Source organism: Dermacentor andersoni, chromosome 10 (genome assembly GCF_023375885.2).
Source record: "Dermacentor andersoni chromosome 10, qqDerAnde1_hic_scaffold, whole genome shotgun sequence".
NCBI lineage: Eukaryota > Metazoa > Arthropoda > Arachnida > Ixodida > Ixodidae > Dermacentor > Dermacentor andersoni.
The window spans coordinates 67553244-67573116 of NC_092823.1; the positions used below are offsets into that span (position 1 = coordinate 67553244).

At 46.3% G+C, this 19873-nt stretch overlaps 2 protein-coding genes across 3 annotated transcripts in view; both read right to left on the reverse strand.

Annotated features, from left to right (window-relative positions):
- The window catches only part of LOC140212799 (uncharacterized), a 29019-nt gene extending 23703 nt beyond the window's left edge, over positions 1 to 5316 (reverse strand). Inside the window, exon 1 of one of the 2 annotated variants that reach the window (XM_055062433.2) lies at positions 5121 to 5316. In XM_055062433.2, coding sequence (XP_054918408.1) covers positions 5121 to 5185 — 65 coding nt within the window. In that variant the 5' untranslated portion in view covers positions 5186 to 5316. Of the gene's footprint in view, positions 1 to 2846; positions 2945 to 5120 lie in introns of those variants that run through there. The other variant, XM_055062434.1, reaches the window with a different exon arrangement.
- Positions 5317 to 5516: 200 nt separating this feature from the next.
- The window catches only part of LOC126543990 (uncharacterized), a 125784-nt gene continuing 111427 nt past the window's right edge, over positions 5517 to 19873 (reverse strand). The window contains exon 6 of the transcript XR_008608873.2: positions 5517 to 5793. The gene's annotated coding sequence lies outside the window, so the exon portion shown is untranslated. The remainder of the gene's footprint in view (positions 5794 to 19873) is intronic.

A 19873-nucleotide genomic window follows, 5' to 3' on the forward strand; every position in this document is an offset into this window, starting at 1 on the left:
GTGTGATTTCCACTGTCGCAAAAGATAGAAGCAGACATTTGCAAAGTGAGAAAGCAGTCAGATGGAGACAGTAGTGCGACAGCGTCTGAGATTCCGATGCAGTATATGGGCACAACTGTTGACGCGTTTGGAGGCACGTGGGAGGCGGCTTGGACAAGTATCTTCCCCAAAAGCGAACTAATGTCGATGAGTGGAAAATCTAACAGTGGCTAGAGTTATTATTTCGGCCTGTGCGCGATGGATAACGACCTTGCGGCGCGAGAGAAAATCTCAGCCGAGGATAACCTCATGAGAGCACGATGAAAGGTTTATGAATTCTATGGCGTATAGAACGTATGCAATGACAACACGAGCAGTGCAAGCCGCTAAGTAGTGAACATTCTGAGCACTGCCTGTGCGGAGGGACAGCCCAGGAAGGTACGCCGTCACTTTCCGAAGTGTATGGCAAAGTTTAGCATTCATAACACATGCAGCGCCTCCTGTGTCCGCGAGTGCACATGTGCGAACACCGTCAACAAACACGTCGATTACGTTCGAGGGACTGCCTTGAGGACTTTCACATTTCCACGGGGTCGAATCATTTGCCTCTTGGACTGCGACGATTACTTTTCCTCGTCCCGAGTGACGGGGTGAGGTCGCATCGGCGACAGTCGGCGACGGCGCTGAGAAAGTTAACCGCGGATAGTTGTCGGGCGCAAAGTCGGCGGCATGGGGGGCGTAACATGAATGGTTAGACTGCCTTGTCATGGATGGTGGGGCGCTAGGCGGCTGCACACGATTTCAAAAATGTGCGACGAGACCGACGTAGCCACACGCAAAGAATATTAGCCTGCTGTGCGGAGCACGCCACCTGATCGCCGCGGCAGGTCCCGTCCATGTCACAGGACGCCTTGTACTGTGCGGCTGATCACATGACTGCACGGCGGGCGGCAGTCAGCGTTTAGGCACGAAGTCAGCAGAAGGGAGAGGCATACTTGAAGAGAGCGGCTGGGTCCTCGCGATGACTTCAGCGTAGCTGAGTGGTGCAGCCGAAAGATGTTGGCTCTGGTCTGGCAAGACCTCGGCGATTTCCTGCTAAATAGTGCGATGAAGCGAAGGCATAAAATTCGGTGCAGGCTGTTGGAGGTGCGGCGGCTCAACGAAGAGGATAAAGGAGAGCTGGCGTGCAACTTCCTCCTGAAAGAACGCTTTCATTTCAGTAAGCAACACTGACCGGTTGGAGATAGTAGCGAAACCATCAATGAGGTCGTCGTGCGAGGAAGGGCGACGTGTCAACGAGCGCTGCCTCAGTAGCTCCTCGTAGCTTTGGCACGGAGTGATGATGTCTGGCGCGGGCTCAGGATTCTTGGCAAGTAGCATGTCGAAAGCATCGTTCTCCATCCCTTTTAAGAGATTTCTCATTTTGTCGGACTCCGACACTGTCGCATTGACTTTCTTACACAAGTCCTGTACACCTTCTATGTAGCTAGTAAATGATTCACCCAGCTGTTGTGCCCGTTCTCGCAAACGCAAAACTGCTCAGCACCACAGGGCAACAAAACACAGCCAATAAAGAGGTCTCATGGTTGTACCAGAGACCGGCGACACCCTCGAGATGGAAGAGCACGTTGCTTAGTTTGGCGCGATCGTCCCATTTGTTGTGGGCGCTTACCCTTTCATATGTTGCTTTCATATGTTTCGAAATGCCAGGGTCCCTGTGGCGAGGCACACCAGAGCACAGGACCGCCTGAGGAGGCGCTTGCTGGAGAAGGAATAGGAGGCGTGTGCTGGGATGCATCTTCAGGCATGGTTGAGCGTAGGGCAGGGGATCGACGTTCCATGGGTGACGTTGTAAACTGAAGCAACCTCAACCACTTGTAAAGGCGTTTGTTAGTCACCGCCGTTTGGACCAACCGTTAGTGCAGGGAACGTACACCAAACACGAGCAGCACTTCCCAAGCAAGAGCACTGATGAGGATGACCCACTAGAAAGCGCTGGAGAGGTCAATCCAATAAACTGTTGCAAGCCTCATCTACAGTTCATTTACTTCAAAGGCCATTGGTTAAGGGGTATATTATGAGGTGAGTACATTCAAAACAAGTGTGTACATCAACATAAAGCTGTACATTCACATAAAACTTGAGCGTTCACCTACACTATACAAAGTCCCACAATAATCCTTCCTATGTAAATCTTGAAACTTGCAGAACGGAATTTATGCACAACGTGGGGAAACAGGTCGTTCCAGCCCTTCGCTGTTTGTATGAAGAAGGGTCGGAGATGAGCAGAAATGCGAATGCTCTGGAAATAACCAGCTTTGGAGTTGTTTGTGCGACATGGTGTAGCTGGTGTGATCACAAAAAGCCCAAGATATCAGTAATAAAATTGGCTCAATAGGCAAAGGCGAGAAGTACTGTACCGCGATTTCAAGCTGACAAGCGTAGCACATGAAACGCGTATCTATACATAATACGCTTGAACCGAGAAATACATCTAAGTACAGCAGATACTTTTCGTGTATGTGATTATCTCGGTTAAGGTTGGTTACGCGTAAGGGCATGTCCTAGTCTTATCTTTTCCATTGCTTTTGTATATCGTGGCGATCACGTTCGCTTTGCAAGCAGGATGCGCGTATAGGTGCGTGTGTCTTCGAATAAAGAAGAGTTTGTAGTTGGCGCCCGTGTCTTGCGTTTGCCTCGTCTCCGTCTTTATCGCAGTCAAGTGCATTCGCTAAAAAATAACACAGACATTGCATCGCTTCAATACTACATTGAGGGAGATCTATTTCCATTTAATTAGACCAGCCGGTATTCTCTGAAGTAACTTCTAAGAGGCACGCAAACTCAGCAAACGCGCTTTCTCTTACCTTCATGCAATGAAGGCCACATCACCAAACAAGTGTACATATCGAGTTTGCAGAATCCGTTTTCATAAGTTACAACCTAACAAGCGTAACTGCTTTGTTCTGAGCGTACCACAAGCAGATACAGGTGGTGGAGACCTGCCCAAGAAAAGTCCGAGGAAGATCGGCGTAAGGCACGGCTATGTCAGCTGGCGCACCAACCCCCTCTCCCCCTTCCTCCCCCTCAGGCAAACGGGAATTGCGTCACGAGCGCCATTTTCTCGCCTGGTGCTTGGTAGGCCAAACTTCTGAGCAAAACAAATGAGGCCTGCTGTTCTGCCAACGGCTTCGGTGATGCGGGAGTGGGAGACTGCCATCCCGCTTATCGTCTGCAATGTTCTCGACGAGTGTGCGATTTTCTCGGCATACGCAAGAGTTAACTAGCACGAGTTGCGTTTGCCGCGGCAATCTGCTTCGTCCTAACAGCTGTCAGTTTCGGTCTTTCTTTTCCTAATGGCAGTTTCTCTTTTGTCTGTGTGTGGTTATTGGTGGATTGAATACATGCCAGCAGCGCATCTGTGTTTCCTAAAATTTCTCCCTATTCCGTTAATATACGTGAGCCAGGATGCCATAGCGCGTGGCTATTATGCTTTTATGAGCGTGGCTATTAGGCATTCATAAAGTTCTTTCTTTCGCACCTTTATGGACAACTTTTCTGCAGCAAACGGTACGATACACGAATTAATATTGCGGAACTGAGCATCTCGTGTCAACAGTACAAACTGCACATTCGATAGACGCATATACGTAACAAGGCTTCTTACAATTTCTGAATCGCAAAAGTCATGTTCTTTTTTCTTTACTTTGCATGCCACAATCTTACCAACTCAAACAGTTTACCGCAACAGTTATGTGTGATTACTTATGCAAAAAATATCATTAAGCGAGACCGGTTGAAAGGCTGACGGCAGCACATTTCGCATACTCTATAGCACAGACGAGTGAGATTCGTGGGAGGTGGACTTGTTCGTGCTGGGGCGGTGGTCTGGAGAAAATGGAGGTAGTAAGTTATGTGCTTACGCATAACGCAATTCCTGGAACAAATTTTAGCACTGTTTCCGCAAAACAGTGGTTTCAATTTATGTACAGCAACTATCACTCTATTTTTGTGGGATTTATGCCAAAGCTATGGCACAAACAATTAAAACCCAAATTCTCATTTTAACTTTTACTCTATTGAAGTAACACATTAGGTAACGCAGCTTTCTCAACAGCTGTCTGAAGATGCTGATCGTTTCTTACACTAAATTATCCTCATCCATCAATTTCTCATTCACTTGTAAATAAAGCACTAACGGATAACTTTTTTAACCTTTTCTTTCACTCTCTGTCTCCCTCGTTCTGCAGAATACTAATTACAGGAACTCTAGCTTCCAAAAGTTGTAAACCAGTGGTCAACGTTCTATGAGCATTTCATACTCTAAAAGAATGTGTGTTGCGCAGGGGGAAAATAACATTGCATATTTAGGTGCACGTTAAAGAACCCCAGGTGGTCGAAATTTCCGGAGTCCTCCACTACGGCGTGCCTCATAATCAGAAATTGGTTTGGGCACGTAAAACCCCATAATATAATTTTTTAATAACATTGCGGGAACACCAGAACGCGAAGCTCCTTAAGCGCTGACGTAAGCACCTTCGTACGCATTGCGCGACTAGACTGGAAGGTCAATTCGCGCGTTCTCAGCAGAAATTACCGGTTTGCACAGTTCTCAGTTTATAATCGCGAAGACAGCACATGACTATCCGATAAAGCAGAGCAGACAAGCAGGCGTTCTTTTTTTATTAATATTGGCGAGAGACAACATTTCGCTGCGTCACGTGAAATGGAACGGCGCCTTAGCAGGCAACGCGGTGGAAACAGCACTTGTAGTGCTTTTTGTGCCAGCACAGCACTCCTTCATTTGGCTTTCCGCACCTTGTGAAGCTCTCAAACCCAGCACAGTGTTCTCTAACCCAACACCCTCGTCTGTGCAGCAAGCTTTCTAATGACCTAAGCAACAATCAATTATCAGTTTCTTGTTCTTTCTTAAAGCGCACAGCCGTCTGCGACATAACGCAATTTCTGCCAGCGGGTTAGCGAGCGATCGCTCGACTCAGGAGCTGCTGTCGACAGGTAGCTTCAATGTCTAAACACACCACAGAACAAATGTAGTGAATACCCTTCCTTTCGTCTCATAGCCGTTTCGATGAGGCTTGCAGCTATACGCTAGATAACGACTTCATAGAAAGTGCGTTTACCTTTCATTCTCTTGGAAACGGAAAAAAAAGTTGGCCTCCTTTCCTACCCCATCTTGGCCCACCATAAAGCCGCACAGAACGTCCTGTGGCTTTTCTTCTGCTTTTCATGCATCACCGGGACACAGGGCAGTACACAAACAAAATCTTGCAGCGAACTGTAAGCAGCGAAAGCGCGCACGTGTGCAGAGAGCCCCAGTTGCAGAAGAACAGAATGGCAGCCGAGGCGATAACCGCCGCAGCGCCGCATGTTGGCGGAAAACCAAAAAGACCAAAAACAGCGCGCCAAAAGGAGAAAATATGATGAACGAAATATTTTTCTACACATAATTACGTAATTTTGCGTTGATGATCCATAAGCTCGAAAGATAAAGCCACATATGCAACATGTATTTAATTTACTGTTGGCCATCACAAACACAGCGACGTTAATTTCTAGATGCCGAAACTAGCCCACCAGTCCACCCCTCGCGTAAAGGCTTTGTCACATTGTCGCCACAGAAGCCAGGAATGATCCGTCTTCTACAACTGGTAAGTCATGTCGGTGTCATTTTGGATGCAAGGTCCATTCAAATGGGTCGCCAAGCGTCGAGCGATTCAGAGTCAATTGTTATTGACACCAGCAAATGTGGTCCTGGGAGCAGTGATTGAAGCACGACCCGGTGTGAGGCAACAACTGTTAAAGAAAAAATGCGCTTTAATTCAGAAGAACAAACAACTTGCGTTCATTCCACAAATATAAAATTCCTTATTCATTTTATGCATACGCCGAGAGAGAAAGGAAATACCCTGTTTAACTTGATCCTTAACAAAAAAGTACCACTTTTCTAGCGCTCGCTAAAGAAAAGGGGGGTGTTCACGTCGCTAGCAATTTGACTGTAATGCACCTTTTGGAAGTGGGCGGAAAGCCACGGTCGTATCTTTAACTCCTACTCTACGGCCCCATGATATGTTACGTTGTTAGTTTGCCAATGAATTCTGGTGGCATTGTGAAAGCGAGGTGTATTTCAGCGTAGATCAACATACTCAGCCAACAGCTGTGCATTAAGACCGCCAGATATTTGTTCACTCAGCTGCCTTCGTGCGGCTGCACTGGCCGATCGGCTCGAAGTTGGACAATGCCACTGGCACTCAACACCCCCAGCTTTCTTCGACAAGCAAAGATGCACTGCACATGGGTGAGATTGCGACACCGCTACGACTGACGATTCGTTGCATCGGTTTCCCGCTAAAATCTGGAAACACACATTGAGTCTAATTGCGGGGCGTTTGAAACTACTGACCTAAATACAGGCAACCAAAATAAATTTCTCGCTTTTGACAACCGAAATATGGCACTTTCTATTTTACGGACACGACATCACTTTCGTTTTGTTCCGCCGGAAGTATTCCCTCATTAAACAGATGGCGCTAAAGCCCATGAGCCCCGATAAACCGCCATGTCTTAAAGGTACGTGCTTCTATGAAAATTTCGCTACCAGCTATATATTCCTTGTGGTTGTACTACGATGACGCCCAAACAGTTTGGTCTACAATGACGTGAACCAAAATCATTTTGTCTACAAATAAGATAGGCTACAGTTTGGGTCATTATAAATCAATTACTCGGTCCATTGGCCCGGCCGGGGAAGCCCAAGGGCTACAAGGAGGCTCCATTATATCTCGTGCAAGCGTCTTCTCGACTTCATTCTGTATGACTTGGCGCTCGGTAGGGGAGACGCGGTAGGGCCGTCGGTAAATCAGGCTGTCGTCGCCGGTGTGTATCCGATGTTTCAGAATGGACGCATGACCGAGTGGCCGGTCATCGAGATGGAAATGTCCAGGTACGAGGCAAGAAGGCAACGAAGCGCGTACGCATGGTGGGCAGGTCAAGAGCGATCTATGACGTGAAGGGTTCTAGTGCTCGGGTTGTAGGGCCCGAGCCGGTAGATGTAGGCGACGCATTATCACCAATTAAGGCATAAATATGGCAGTCGGAGGCCTGATCACGGTTGCAAGAGATACGCCCTGAGCTAGCACCTGAGGGCAGAGGCCAAAATTCACCACAGGGAGACAGGTGGCATTGCCTTTTACGCGGATCTCCATGTGGGCAAATGCAACCTCCTGCGATATGAGGAAGGTGGATTTGGGCGACACGGCGTAATCACTGTCGGCGACAGGTGGATCAGGTGAAACGGCAATATGGGTCACGGCTCGGTGCGGTAGGCGAACGTAATCGGTGGAACATAGTCGACCCGGCGTAGGATCAGGAGGGTCAACTGCATACGGCAGGGCGAATTGGAAAACACCCGCAGAGCAGTCAATAACGGCCGTATGTGCCGACAGAAAATCAAGGCCCAAGATTATTTGGTGTGTGCACTGCTCCAAGACACAAAACAAAACGGAACTATGGCGTGTGGCTACAGTAACACGGGCGGCACGCATCCCAATGACAACTGTAACTGCACCGTCGGCAACGCCGACAACAGCGAACGAGGCAGAAGTTAGAACTTTCTTTGGGCGCGTACGGAGGTTCGAGTTGATAACCGATGTGTGCTGCTGTGTTAATCAGTGGTGTTACAGGTGCATCGTCCACGTCCTCGTTGAAAAGGTTGTGATGGCCAGGCAGCATAAGCACAGGAATTTCAGGTCGGGTCGGAGCTGCGCCCGTTAGTGTTCCCAGGAAAGGCGGGAGCAAGAAGGAAACGGAGAATGACGAGGCCGAGAGGAGCGGGAAGGGCGTGGGCGTGGCAAAGGGAAACGGTTTGGTCGTACAGGGTATGTTGGAGCGGTCTATTCTTCTATAGGTGTCGGCGGGCGAGAACTGCCAGACGGATGCTGGGTGCTTGGATAGCTGGGCCAAGGCAGCGAGTTCCAAGAAATGCAACAATGGTGTGAAATATGTCCAGCGCGTCCACAGCAGAAGCAGATAGGTATCATCAAAGGTGCGCCAATCCTCTGAGTTTCGTCAACGAGGATGAGCGTACGAACTTTGTGGTATATTGTAGACGCCAGGTGAGCGGTAGTCGAGTCTACTGACTGGGAAAAGGGAATAGAGTTTGCCGTTGACCCATTCTTGCCGTACAAAGGTTTTAACGAGGGATATTGTTGCATAGGGATCGTCTGGGGGGCGAACCTGGGGAGGAACTGGATAGTCAGCTTCAATCTCCAGGCGAACGATGCGCACAATACCATCGGATGCCGCCGGCATGCATGGGTGGCAGACGGAGGTGCTCGCAGGCAGATGTCGCAGCGGTGTTTGGAAGGTGAGAAAAGTGGTGGGCAATGCGACGGCTTTTCGCTTCTTCGAAGCGGTGGCTATACGTTCAATGTATGCTTCAATGAAGACTCACTCACTCTACGATCTTAACCAATACATGTCTGCTCTTCTCAGTAAGCACATTCGATTCATGTAATGCAACGCGATGTGATGTATTCGTAGCAAGCGTGTCGAAACTACCCTCGTAATTTCTCAATTGTACGCCCTTTCAGGCCATACATACTGTGCTGTCCTAGAGAACACTCCGGAATAACATAGAACACATATTTGTATCGGCGGCCACTTTATATCGCCATTATCTCCCGTCCAGTGTTTCTTGTCTAGAGGAACACGCACTTGTATATGTCTTCACCGTAAAATCCGCTGTAGCCATGTGTTTTGCGGTAGCTATCGCAGACGGAAGCATCGGAAGCAGTCGCATGACCTGCAGAAACGTGGTAGAGTGTCAGTGACAATAGCCATCTCTCGTCCTGAACTGTCTGCCTCACATGCAATATCCTGACCCTCAAGTGTGCTCACGCCACGACAGCTCCAAGTGCAACCAGTATTCATTGTTGTGGTACCCCCTAAACAACACTGTTATATGAAAACAAGTCAGTGTATCACCAAATCTCCGCGAGAGTCCCACGTCATGCGCACCCGTTTCATTGTCAAAGTGATGTTGCTCCTGCTAATCAAAAAACACTTTTTGCCTTGTAGGGTAAGAATGATTGACGCAAGTAGAAATAAAAAGCGACATTTTTCTCCGTTATCAGGATGTGAGATCTGTCAATATTTTACAGATGAAAGCGAAAAAAGCTGATTTACAAAACTGCAGAAGGAATACACTTGCCTCCTTTGTCTCGTGACGTAATTTTTCTTTCATACCGCATACTCTATATATATACAGGCATTGTATGTACGCAAGTACGTCTGCATCTACGGACGCAAATACATGTGCATATTTATGTAAAATACATAAAAGCTAACAGTATCTGGCAACTACCTGGACACTGCAAGCAATCCACGTTGAAAGACAAAATAAATTTATTGTCCAAATTGTCGCCGGTAGGTAGCCTTCGTCAAATCTCTAATGCCATTGTCGCGAAAGGCTGGTGCCCAACTGAAGCGTTGAACATAATGCTGTTGTTTGTTGCGAAGAGGAAGTTGCGAACTACGTACAACAATAAAGTACACGCGTTTTGCTTACACCATAAACTATTTTACATAAAGGGAGCCTCATTCACTGAGGAGTCATTACTCGACGTTATGGCCCGGTGGATCTTCCTTTATCAGGTTGCCATAACCGTAACATGAAGGAAGTAATCGTAGAAGAGACAGCGTTTTCTATATATATATCCCCGTAATCTTTTGCCAGATTGGGGTCAAGTGGGAAAACGATCTTGAAAAATAAACTTACGTTTCAGCCACGGGCCCTGCCGTCGTCGAAGCAAAACGTGGTCCCCAAAAATTGCTGGTTTATGAATCGGATGCCCTGACAGCCTGCCTTGAGATTGATGAAAACAGATTAATGCCTCAGTCACATAGCATGAGTGCTATTCACTACAGCAAGTATTTGTACCAATCAAGAAAACGGTCCGGCAAAAAACACAGCTCTTCAACGCGTCGGAGCAGGGAAAGCGGCGGTATTGAGCGTCAGTGTTAACCCTGTCAGCCATTTGCAGTTTCCAGAAAAGAGTGTCGCATACAGTCAAACTTGACACAACTTTTTACAAGTGCACAATACTTTAATCAAAAATGTGTACGAGTAGGTTCGATGCTTAATATGCAAAATAAACAGAAACTCCAGCAGTACCCATTTTATTGTTATGCCGACGTTTTGCCATTAGAAATACAGTTATGTAGCGCCGCACGCTAATGTCTGCGCTGAAACACGTAGACATTAGATGCGGTGGCCGTGGCCGGGATTTGAACCCCGGACCTCGTGCTTATCAGCCCAAAACCATAGCCACTAAGGTTACATATATATATATATATATATGCTTGTGCTTAATAAATGAAATAAAGAAACGATAAATTAATGGAAATGCAGCACGAGTAATTTCTCCTAAGTTGTTCTTGGTGTCCGTGTTTGTTGGCTTCTTATAATATGAGATAAAAAATGGGCCCCTCAGTTAACACCCTATCTTCTCGTTTATTACATAACGAGGGTGTCGAATCCGGCAGCATTGATGCCTTCAGGAAACATGTGTGGGTTTATTGACCGGTTGCCTTCACCCAAAATGATCACGTTCTCGTGACGCCTGTGGCAGAAAGGATGTTCCACGTCCGCCGCCAAGGCCTGTGAGTGGTGGCGCTGGCTAACAGTCCCAAGGTTCTACAGTAAAACATAAAATACCCAAGACAGTGGACGGAGAAATGGCGCCGCGGTAGCTCAATTGGTAGAGCATCGCACGCGGAAGGTGAAGGTTGTGGGATCGTTCCCCATCTGCAGCAAGCTGTATTTTTTTCCTTCCACCTTCACTTCCGTTAATTTATCGTTTATTTCATTTATTAAGCGCAAGTAATTTCCCCTATGTTGTCCTTGGTGTCAGTCTTTGTTGGCTTCTTATGATGTGAGTAATAAAAATCGGGCCCCTCGGTTAAGCCCCTTTCTTCTCAGTGACCCAACTGTGGTTCAAGACGCTTCATTGAATAGTGGTGCTTGCCTAGTGGTACAGACCCAGTTAATCATTGATGACTGCCACATACCCAGCCGCACCTAGCCAGTGACCAAGATTGTTGTCAAGAAGTTTCAATGAAGAGAAGCACATTTCCTGTAGAAAACATCTCACAATTCAAGTTGCCCGAAAGCGATACCAAGAAGTTTGAGCGAACAGTGACACCTACAATCATTGCCGCATGCCCAGAAAGCTGCATTGGTCCAACGGTTGTTTTGAACCCGATTCTTATTGAACCGAAACTTTCGTTGCTTGGAAGCTCATGGTCTTCCAAATATTGCATTCTGTGTCTTTCTATACGACCCGCCGTGGTTGCTCAGTGGCTATGGTGTTGGGCTGCTGAGCACGAGGTCGCGGGATCGAATCCCGGCCACGGCGGCCGCATTTCGATGGGGGCGAAATGCAAAAACACCCGTGTATTTAGATTTAGGTGCACGTTAAAGAACCCCAGGTGGTCGAAATTTCCGGAGTCCTCCACTACGGCGTGCCTCATAATCAGAAAGTGGTTTTGGCACGTAAAACCCCATAATTAATTATGTCTTTCTATCTTAAGTTTAATATGATCTATATATATGTGACCAATATATTCACACGTGTACTTGTTTATCTTTATCGGGCAACCGCGTTTCACCGTCTAACAAATATTATCTCTCAGCGCAGGACGCGACTGCACGTATCAGAAATTTCTCCAACCTTATCGATGGTTCTTTCCGCGGTATGTTGTTACCAAACTCGGTGTAATCTGATTGCATGCATGTGCGACGTCAATTGCGTGGTACTATCTGGAAGACACGCAGGCACCAGCGATTACTCTGTAACCTTCAAAGACTCATGTATAAAAGCCGACGGGCTTGACCCGCTGATCAGATTTTCGACGATCGCCGACTGTGTTCACTGCTATCGTTGTTCTTTAAGCGTAGCCTGTTCTAAAGAGCACAGGTTGGCCTCTTAAAATGCTAGTTTCGTCATGCACATCTTTGCTGCTTTCTTCGCCGTCACTACTGCGTGACAACTTGTATACAGGGTGTTTCACTTGAGCCAAACTTTACTCATATGCTAATGTTACATATGCTAACTTTACTCATATGCTAATGAAACGAGGTAATGTTGTTTGGCGTAACTTGGAGACACCCAGATTACTTTATGCATTCCGCCTAATTAGATAATTATTCTTACTTAGTTATTAAACTTCTCAAATATTTTAATTAGATGAAAATTGTCAATGAGAAAATTGTAGAGCAACGTGAAATATCCCGATAAAGGTTTCTCTTGCTCACTGCGTGCTACCTATAAGTGTTTCCGGAGCGCGAAAAATGCCCGCGAATACACGTGAAATCGCCGCGTGACTGGCCGCTTGAGGCACCCTGCGTGTTTTCGAGGTCATCTTTCACGTCCGCGAAAACACGCCCTCAATTATCCCGCTAGGCAAAAAAAAAAGAAAAAGAAATGCCCAGGGAGACCACATCATAAGACTGCGTTGGATGCATGAAAAAAGAAGTAGGCTAAGGGAGAAGTGAGGCCGAGTAAGATGGAATCAAAGGGGAAAGACAGCCGTCTCGCTGAGATTATGTGTTTTCTACTGCCGCTTTAGTTAGGAACGCTACATTTTGGCGCAGTCAACAGTTTGTGAACACCGGACATGCGGGTGACGTTTTTCATCAACTAGGCGTCATCGTAGTCTGTTGTTTTCATCCGATACCAACTGCACGGTGAGCCAGCGACGGACCTTCCTCGCGAAGTTAGTTGTACCGCGCTGATCAACGTGGTGCTGCAACAAGCTGCAATCAGCTGCCAAGCCGTGGTGCAAACAGGATCGGTGACACTGAATCTACAGCTCCAGACACTGAGCGAACTCTTTCTAGAACCCATACAACGTGGCACCCACTAAGTGGAAACGCCTGTCGGGATGGTGAGCCTGGTCTTAACTGTCTTAGAACAACTGCAAAGGCACATGATGCAACAGAATGAACTAATGAGAACTTCGGTCCAAGCGCTTAATCTAGAGAAAACAGCACGAGGTATTGTTGAACCGGATGTTTTTCAAGGAAGCTCGCAAAGTGCACACTACTGGATGTGATTTTCAGCGAAACGAACCTCTTTCACAGTGATGTCGACGAGGGCACTGAGATACCAAACAAAAATAGGTCGAGGAAAGTGATCTGTTGGCGACCATTGAGAAGGAAAAATGGTGATTACCCCGTAGTGCTTTGCGCGGCGGTGTTTTATGCGAAGGTGACGAATGGTAGAATAGCATGCCAATTGGTGTGGTCGAGGTTGACGTACACTGTTATCATGTCGGACAGCGTGCGGTGAAAGCGCTCCCTGAGACCATTATTTTTAGGGTGGTAGCGGGAAGTCGTCTTAAGGGTGGTTTTGGGCGCAGTGAGGACGCCGTCGAGGAGCGTCTACAGTTAGGTCTTCCCACAGTCATATAAAAGAACGTCTGGGGCTCCGTGACGTGAAAAGATGACTTCCAAGAAAAAATCTGCAACCTTCATTGCGGATCCTGAAGATAGTGTCGCTGTTTCAGCGTACCGTATCAGATGGTCGACAGCTGTGACTATTCATAAGATAGGGCCACCTGATATGGGCAGCGGTTCATAGAGGTCGATACCAACGGCTGGGAAAGGAGCTTCGGGACATTTGTACAGGCTGGAGCAGTGCAGCCGACGCGAAGGTCAGTCTGTTGCGGTGTTGCAGCGCGAGCAAGAAGCCACGTATTTTGCTACGCCCGGCAATTTGAAGACCGGCTTAGGCTGGTCCAAAGGGCAGAAAGAATGGAAAGGGCCAGCGAGGCCCTGGACTAAGGTTTACGACCATTTGCAACGCTCGGCGTTTAGGGGCAACACAAATTTTTGTGCGCAAATTAAGTTTATTTTCTCTCTCGCTACGCTGGTTGCAAGTCCTTGCCAGGGGAAGCAACTGCGGATGCGTTCAGAGGTTTGATGGTAACCGAAGTGACCGACTGCGGAATTATCGTGACAGCTCTCCACTATCTGGGCCCGAAGTGATCGGTGAACGACAGGAATCCAATGGTGCCCTTCGGGATGAAACACGTATCCGTGTAGCATCCACTATTCGATTTCGAAGTTCTTCAGCTGCCGACGGAGCCGAGCGTTAGGTGGAGCGGGGGTCCTCGTGACGGTCTCTAATGGAGTGGCAGTAAAATTCATCACGTTGGCAAGATGCAAACGTATGAGGATCGTTAGGTGTGAAGCGGTCGAGAGCTGAGAGCGAAGGAACTACAGAAGGCCCGTCCTGAGATTTGCTCATGGAAAGTGGTAAGCGAGGAGCGTTTGAAAGCGTGGTAGGGGAGAGCGAGAGAGAACATCGGCTTCCTGGTGTGTTTTTCCAAACTTGCAGGTGACATTGAAGTCGTATACTTCTAAGCCGACTGTTCAACGAACAAGTCGTCCCGACAAATTCTTGAGCATCGCCATCCAGCACAAGGCTTCGTGATCTGTAATGACCATAAAGTGGCAACCATGCAGATAAGGCCTAAATTTTTGGATGGACCAAAAAATGACGAGACACTCTTGTTTGGTAATCGTATACTTTTTCTCAGCAGCTATCAGCGTGCGATTTCCGCATGCGACCACACGTTGTTGAGAATTTTTCTGGCGCTGCAGAAGAACAGCGCCGATATCGTGGCCACTAACGTCAGCATGTAGAAGAGCGGGTGCGGTGTAGTCGAAATGACAAACCGCAGGTTCGAACGAGAGTGCACGCTTGAGTGTGTCAAGAGCGGCTTGGCACTCGTCCGACCATACGTAGGGAGTTCCTGAAGGAAGAAGTTGATACGTCGCCCCTATGATTACAAAGCTACGTATAAAGCGTCCGAAATGCGAAACTAAACCAAAAAGGCTACGCAAGTATGTGGCTCGTTGAGGTCTGGGGAAGCGGAGAACAGCGGTAACCTTATCGGGGTCAGCTCAAATACACTTCTTGCCGATAAGATGTCCAAGTACTTCATTAATTTCGCTGGCGAAGTGGCACTTTTTTCGTATTTCACTGGGGGGCAACGGGTGAGAGGCATGTCAGGACTTCGTCGAGGTGCTACAAGTGCTGATGAAAGGTCGATCAAAATATGACTGTGTCGTCAAGGTAGCGAAAGCAAGTATTCGACTTTAGGCCATCTGATACATTGTCAATCATTCGATCAAATGTTGCGGGAGCATTACAAGCGAATGACGCTAACCATGATGATGAATATATATATATATATATATATATATATATATATATATATATATATATATATATAGAGAGAGAGAGAGAGAGAGAGAGAGAGAGAGAGATCAAGAAGGTGAAAGAGAAATAGAACGTTCACTACATATACAGCTATCTATCCACCTATGTATACATTTATATATTTATGACTCACCATTTTCTCGTCAACCTGCGACACTGCATACTCCCTGGTCGAATAATTAGAGCAGTAGCCTGCTGTGCTCAAGGGACCGGGTTCTAAATCTATTACCCGAACATCTTGTGCTACCAGGTGTGTTACACTGTCTCTTAAACTCGTCAGTTAACTCGATATTCTTGTGTTACGGTGTTTGCGCCGCTGCCTACGTGCCGGTATTCAATGAACCTCTTCGACGCCAACCTGGGCGCCTAGGCATGTGCCGCTAGTTATGCACCCGCTATTCAGTGACCCTCTTCGACGCCACTTCCCTTTACTGGAAATGTGCCAATGGGTATGCGCGATTCATAAATGGCAAAGGAATGTCTGTTACCTGGGCGCACTGGAACCCGCATCAGATACAGTCACACAAACTTCTGTGAATGTATATTCACGCATGCGCTGCATGCGGGCTTCGTGATGGTGCAGCTGAATGCCCCAGCACGTATAAGGAGACGCGCGGAAGAAGAACCCTGCTGAATACACACTTTATATATAACGAGTCTCTGCGGTGGCAATATGTTCCACCGCTACTTTGTTACGCTGCTAATCGCATTACGGCGACGTTCATCGTGATGTGGGCTATGGGGCACTTTCCTGTAGCGTACCAAGTCAGAAAAAGGAAAAAGAAAGCCAAAGGCAAAGATCACACAGGGAGACAGTCCCTATCGGAAAGTATGCTAAGTATCCTAATATAGGTAATCGCTATAAATGGTAACCCTTCAAAGCATATGAATAACAATGAAACCGGAATCCCTGATTGGCAGTCAGCCACTACAAAATGTGCCACAGTTCGTTCGAATAGACCAACTAGTCGCAGGGCATACTCAATAAGGGAAGGAAATTTTCAGAATAAAACTACTTGCGAAAGTGTATGTCAGTCACTGGTAAGTTGTGACCAGTTGTTCGCGGCTATCTTTGAAAGAAACGTCTCAAATTATTATGTACCAGATAGGAGCTTCAAGTTCCGGGATGATTAGGGTAACCTTAGGTTTAATCAGTGGCAAAACATTAACGTTCCCGGTCATTTAGAAGCATCGCAAACGATAACTGAGCCTTCGCGTACTCCCTATGCTCATCTATAATAAAGGGTTTGTGAAAGTTTTCTGTGCTTTCCTTCAGAAACTTCAGATTGTATCTTGTTCACATCTGTCGACAATGACAGGTACGTTGCCGGTAACGCGTAGCGGTAGCCCGAATTCTGTTGGTTACTGGCAGCTTTGGCAACAAATTACATGTTCATGTTTGGCGAAAATAAGAGCAACTAAATGCCGGATGTAAAGGAACATTTTAAAGTGCATCGTTTAAATTGCGGCCTTCGCGATAGATTAAGCATGCAAGCGATCCAGGGCACTCTGGCTGTTTCTTACAAGTGACGTGGGACTTTGTTCGTTGCCTTGGCAATTACGAAAATGGCGCCGAGATCAAATTCAGCAAAAAATTCGGAAAATGCTGGGGCAACGCTGTGTGCAGTCGATAATGCGCGTGGATCGACTTATGATCTTGTAAAACATTCTTTAATCAAATGTTCTAGGGTACCATACATCCATTTGCATCTATGCCTTCCAATGTCATGAGGAAAATCTACCTTACGCCAAGCATACAGTTTGTGCTTAAGTTAGTGTCATGTGTGGGTCATGTGCCAAGTGAGTCATATGCGGCTCATAGCCAATATGTGGCAAACCTTCAGCTATCCTCACCTACTTAGACGCTCTGCAAGTACTTGAAGTCATAGAAGCTGTCTTGCAATTCGTATTTAGCACAGGTCTGCATAGAAGGCTGTTAACGCCTTATTCGGACATCCATGTGCATATACTCGCATCGTACCTACTGTCCACATCACCCCCGTGTACTACTTCTTTTTCTCATCTTTCATTTCCCTCTCAGCAGAGTGGCAGGCCACAGTGCTGATACGTCACGTCTCTCATCTGTGTTTCCTCAATAAATTCTCCTGTATCTCTTTCTCTCGATCTCATATATATGTGTATATATATATATATATATATATATACATATGCTCACTTTACCTGCCGCGGTGGCGAAGTGGCTTTGGCGGTGCGCTGCCAAGCCAGAAGGTGCAGGACTGAATCCCGGCGAGATCGGTCACATTTCGATAGGAACGAAATGCGAATTCCCCCTGTGCCATGCATTTGGTCCACGTCAAAGAACCCCAGGAGGTCAAAATTATTCCGGAGTCCCCAAGTAACACGTACCTCATAATCATGTCATCGTTTTAGTACGTAAAATCCCACAATGTAATGTAGCGCAAATGTGCAAAGCTTAGCATACCTAAAATCGATGGTGATCATCTACTGTGTACATTCGTTCTATGTGATGAAAAAAAGTTGCCTGTTTCTTTGTGCCTGAGAAGTTATGCATGTCTTTTGGCAAAACAGGACTCTTACTTGACTGCAATCACTGAATTCTTTCTAGTGTTTTTCTGTACTTTTTTCCCGACTTTACTTATCTATTATTCACATTTCGATCTTTTTGAAAGAGTACTTCAGCAAAATTTTCCACTTACATTCCAAGCCAGGCACACACCTTCAACAGGAAAAAGAGGAGTATTGTACTACGCTAAACTCCGTGTCATTCACACACTGCATTCTGAATTGAACACGTATCAGTGAAGTGCAAAGCCGTGTATCCGACCTATGGCTAATAAAGCGAAACTGATGGTGCGAATAAAAGTGCTCGACGGAAAACAAACTACCTAGCCAATTTCAGATAGGCAAAGAAGATTTCCGGCGGCGATATATAAGTTTTTTAAACATTTAGGCTAAGGTATTTGTATTCGTAACATTTATCGAAATAAGCAATATCCTGACATTTGTGTGACAAATATAATTAGTTTGTCTTACTAACGCAGCTAATTTCTCTCTCGAATTTACTAAGCACCATACGGCCTAGATCGACAGAAAGTAAACTACTCAGCACTTGTGAAGCTGATGTTTTGTGCTGTAAGCCTTTCTTTCACACAAGTGATTCACGTGACCCTTTTCGACCATTCAGCTGGTAAACCGATACTGTGCAATATTAAGAAGTTGATGGCAGCAGTATTTCAGTAATGACAAATGCTGCTCACATTTGCTTCTTTTCAGTGCTCCATCGGGGAATCGAGTTTAAAGAATTGTGGTTTTGCTACTTTCAAAGCTCTCTCACAAGCACGTCTTTTCCTCTACAGGCATACACTATTGTGAACGCATATGGAGGGGATGGCTCATATCCTGATAAAATGGTATATAAGTGGAACCACAAAGAGTTCTCCTGCTTACTAAGGCCTTCATCCAGCAAGTGAGCACATGACTTAGAGGGAGCGCATGACAAGAAATAACGTACGATACTTCTTTTTATGAGTTTTGAGTGTGCAGAACTGTACCTTAAGGGCGGCTTATTAGCTTTGGGCTCATATACCCAACACACGTGTTCAGCTTTGAAATGCAAACGCAAGTCTCAAAACGTGATATTGCCCTGCGCAGGAAATTTAGTGGTGAACGTAAGTGGCCTATAACACTCATTGAATGAGGCAAGAATACTGTCAACAGCAGGGTTTGAACAGTCAAAACAGCAATCTACATGAGAACTGGCGCCCGAATCAAATAGTTATCTATCTAAAAATACCAAAAAAATCATCTACATATCTAAACATCTTTACAACGCCCAAGTCGCCCAACCGCACAGAAAGAGCTTTGTCACATCGAGCTAAAAACAGGTCACTTAATATGGGCGCTATGCATGAGCCTATGCAAACACCCTGCTTTTGCAGGTAAATGTTATTGTCAAATTCAACAAAAGTGGACCTCAAATAAAATTGTATATATGCTCACCTGCTGCAATAAATCAATAGTTGAAAGTTAGCGCTCGTCCCGTGTTCCTGCTTGTCCCTGTGTCATTTTTGCGCTATGTATCCCAGTTTGTATAGATATCTTAGAGCACGAGCAAATATTGATTCCACTTTCTGTTCATGATCCAGCCTGGATGAAATGTGATGCGCCGGTTTAATGCGATTAGTTGTAAATGTTGACTCGCCGTAATGTAAAGAACGAAAGAAGGTTAAGCGCGTATTTTGCGCCGGGTGTTCAGAGCGGGAATGCTGATGCTGCTTTTTAAGAATGATGCGCTCGTGTAGGGTGAATATGAGGAAAGTATGAATCTTGCCGCCTTATTCTGTGCTGACTCGATGCGGTTCTGCAATGTAATAGTACCTGGGTGCCATATTATCGATGCGGATTCTAACAAAGACCGGATGAGAGATGTGTAAGAGTGAAGCTCAGTTTGTGAGTTGGCAGAATACAAATGATGTTTGATTAATCCTAATTTCCTAAATGACTTCTTGGTTATACATTCTACGTGTGTGATCCAAGTTAGATCGGTGGTTAAATAGATGCCCAGGTACTTGAAACTTTGCACTCTCTACATACCTATATTGTTT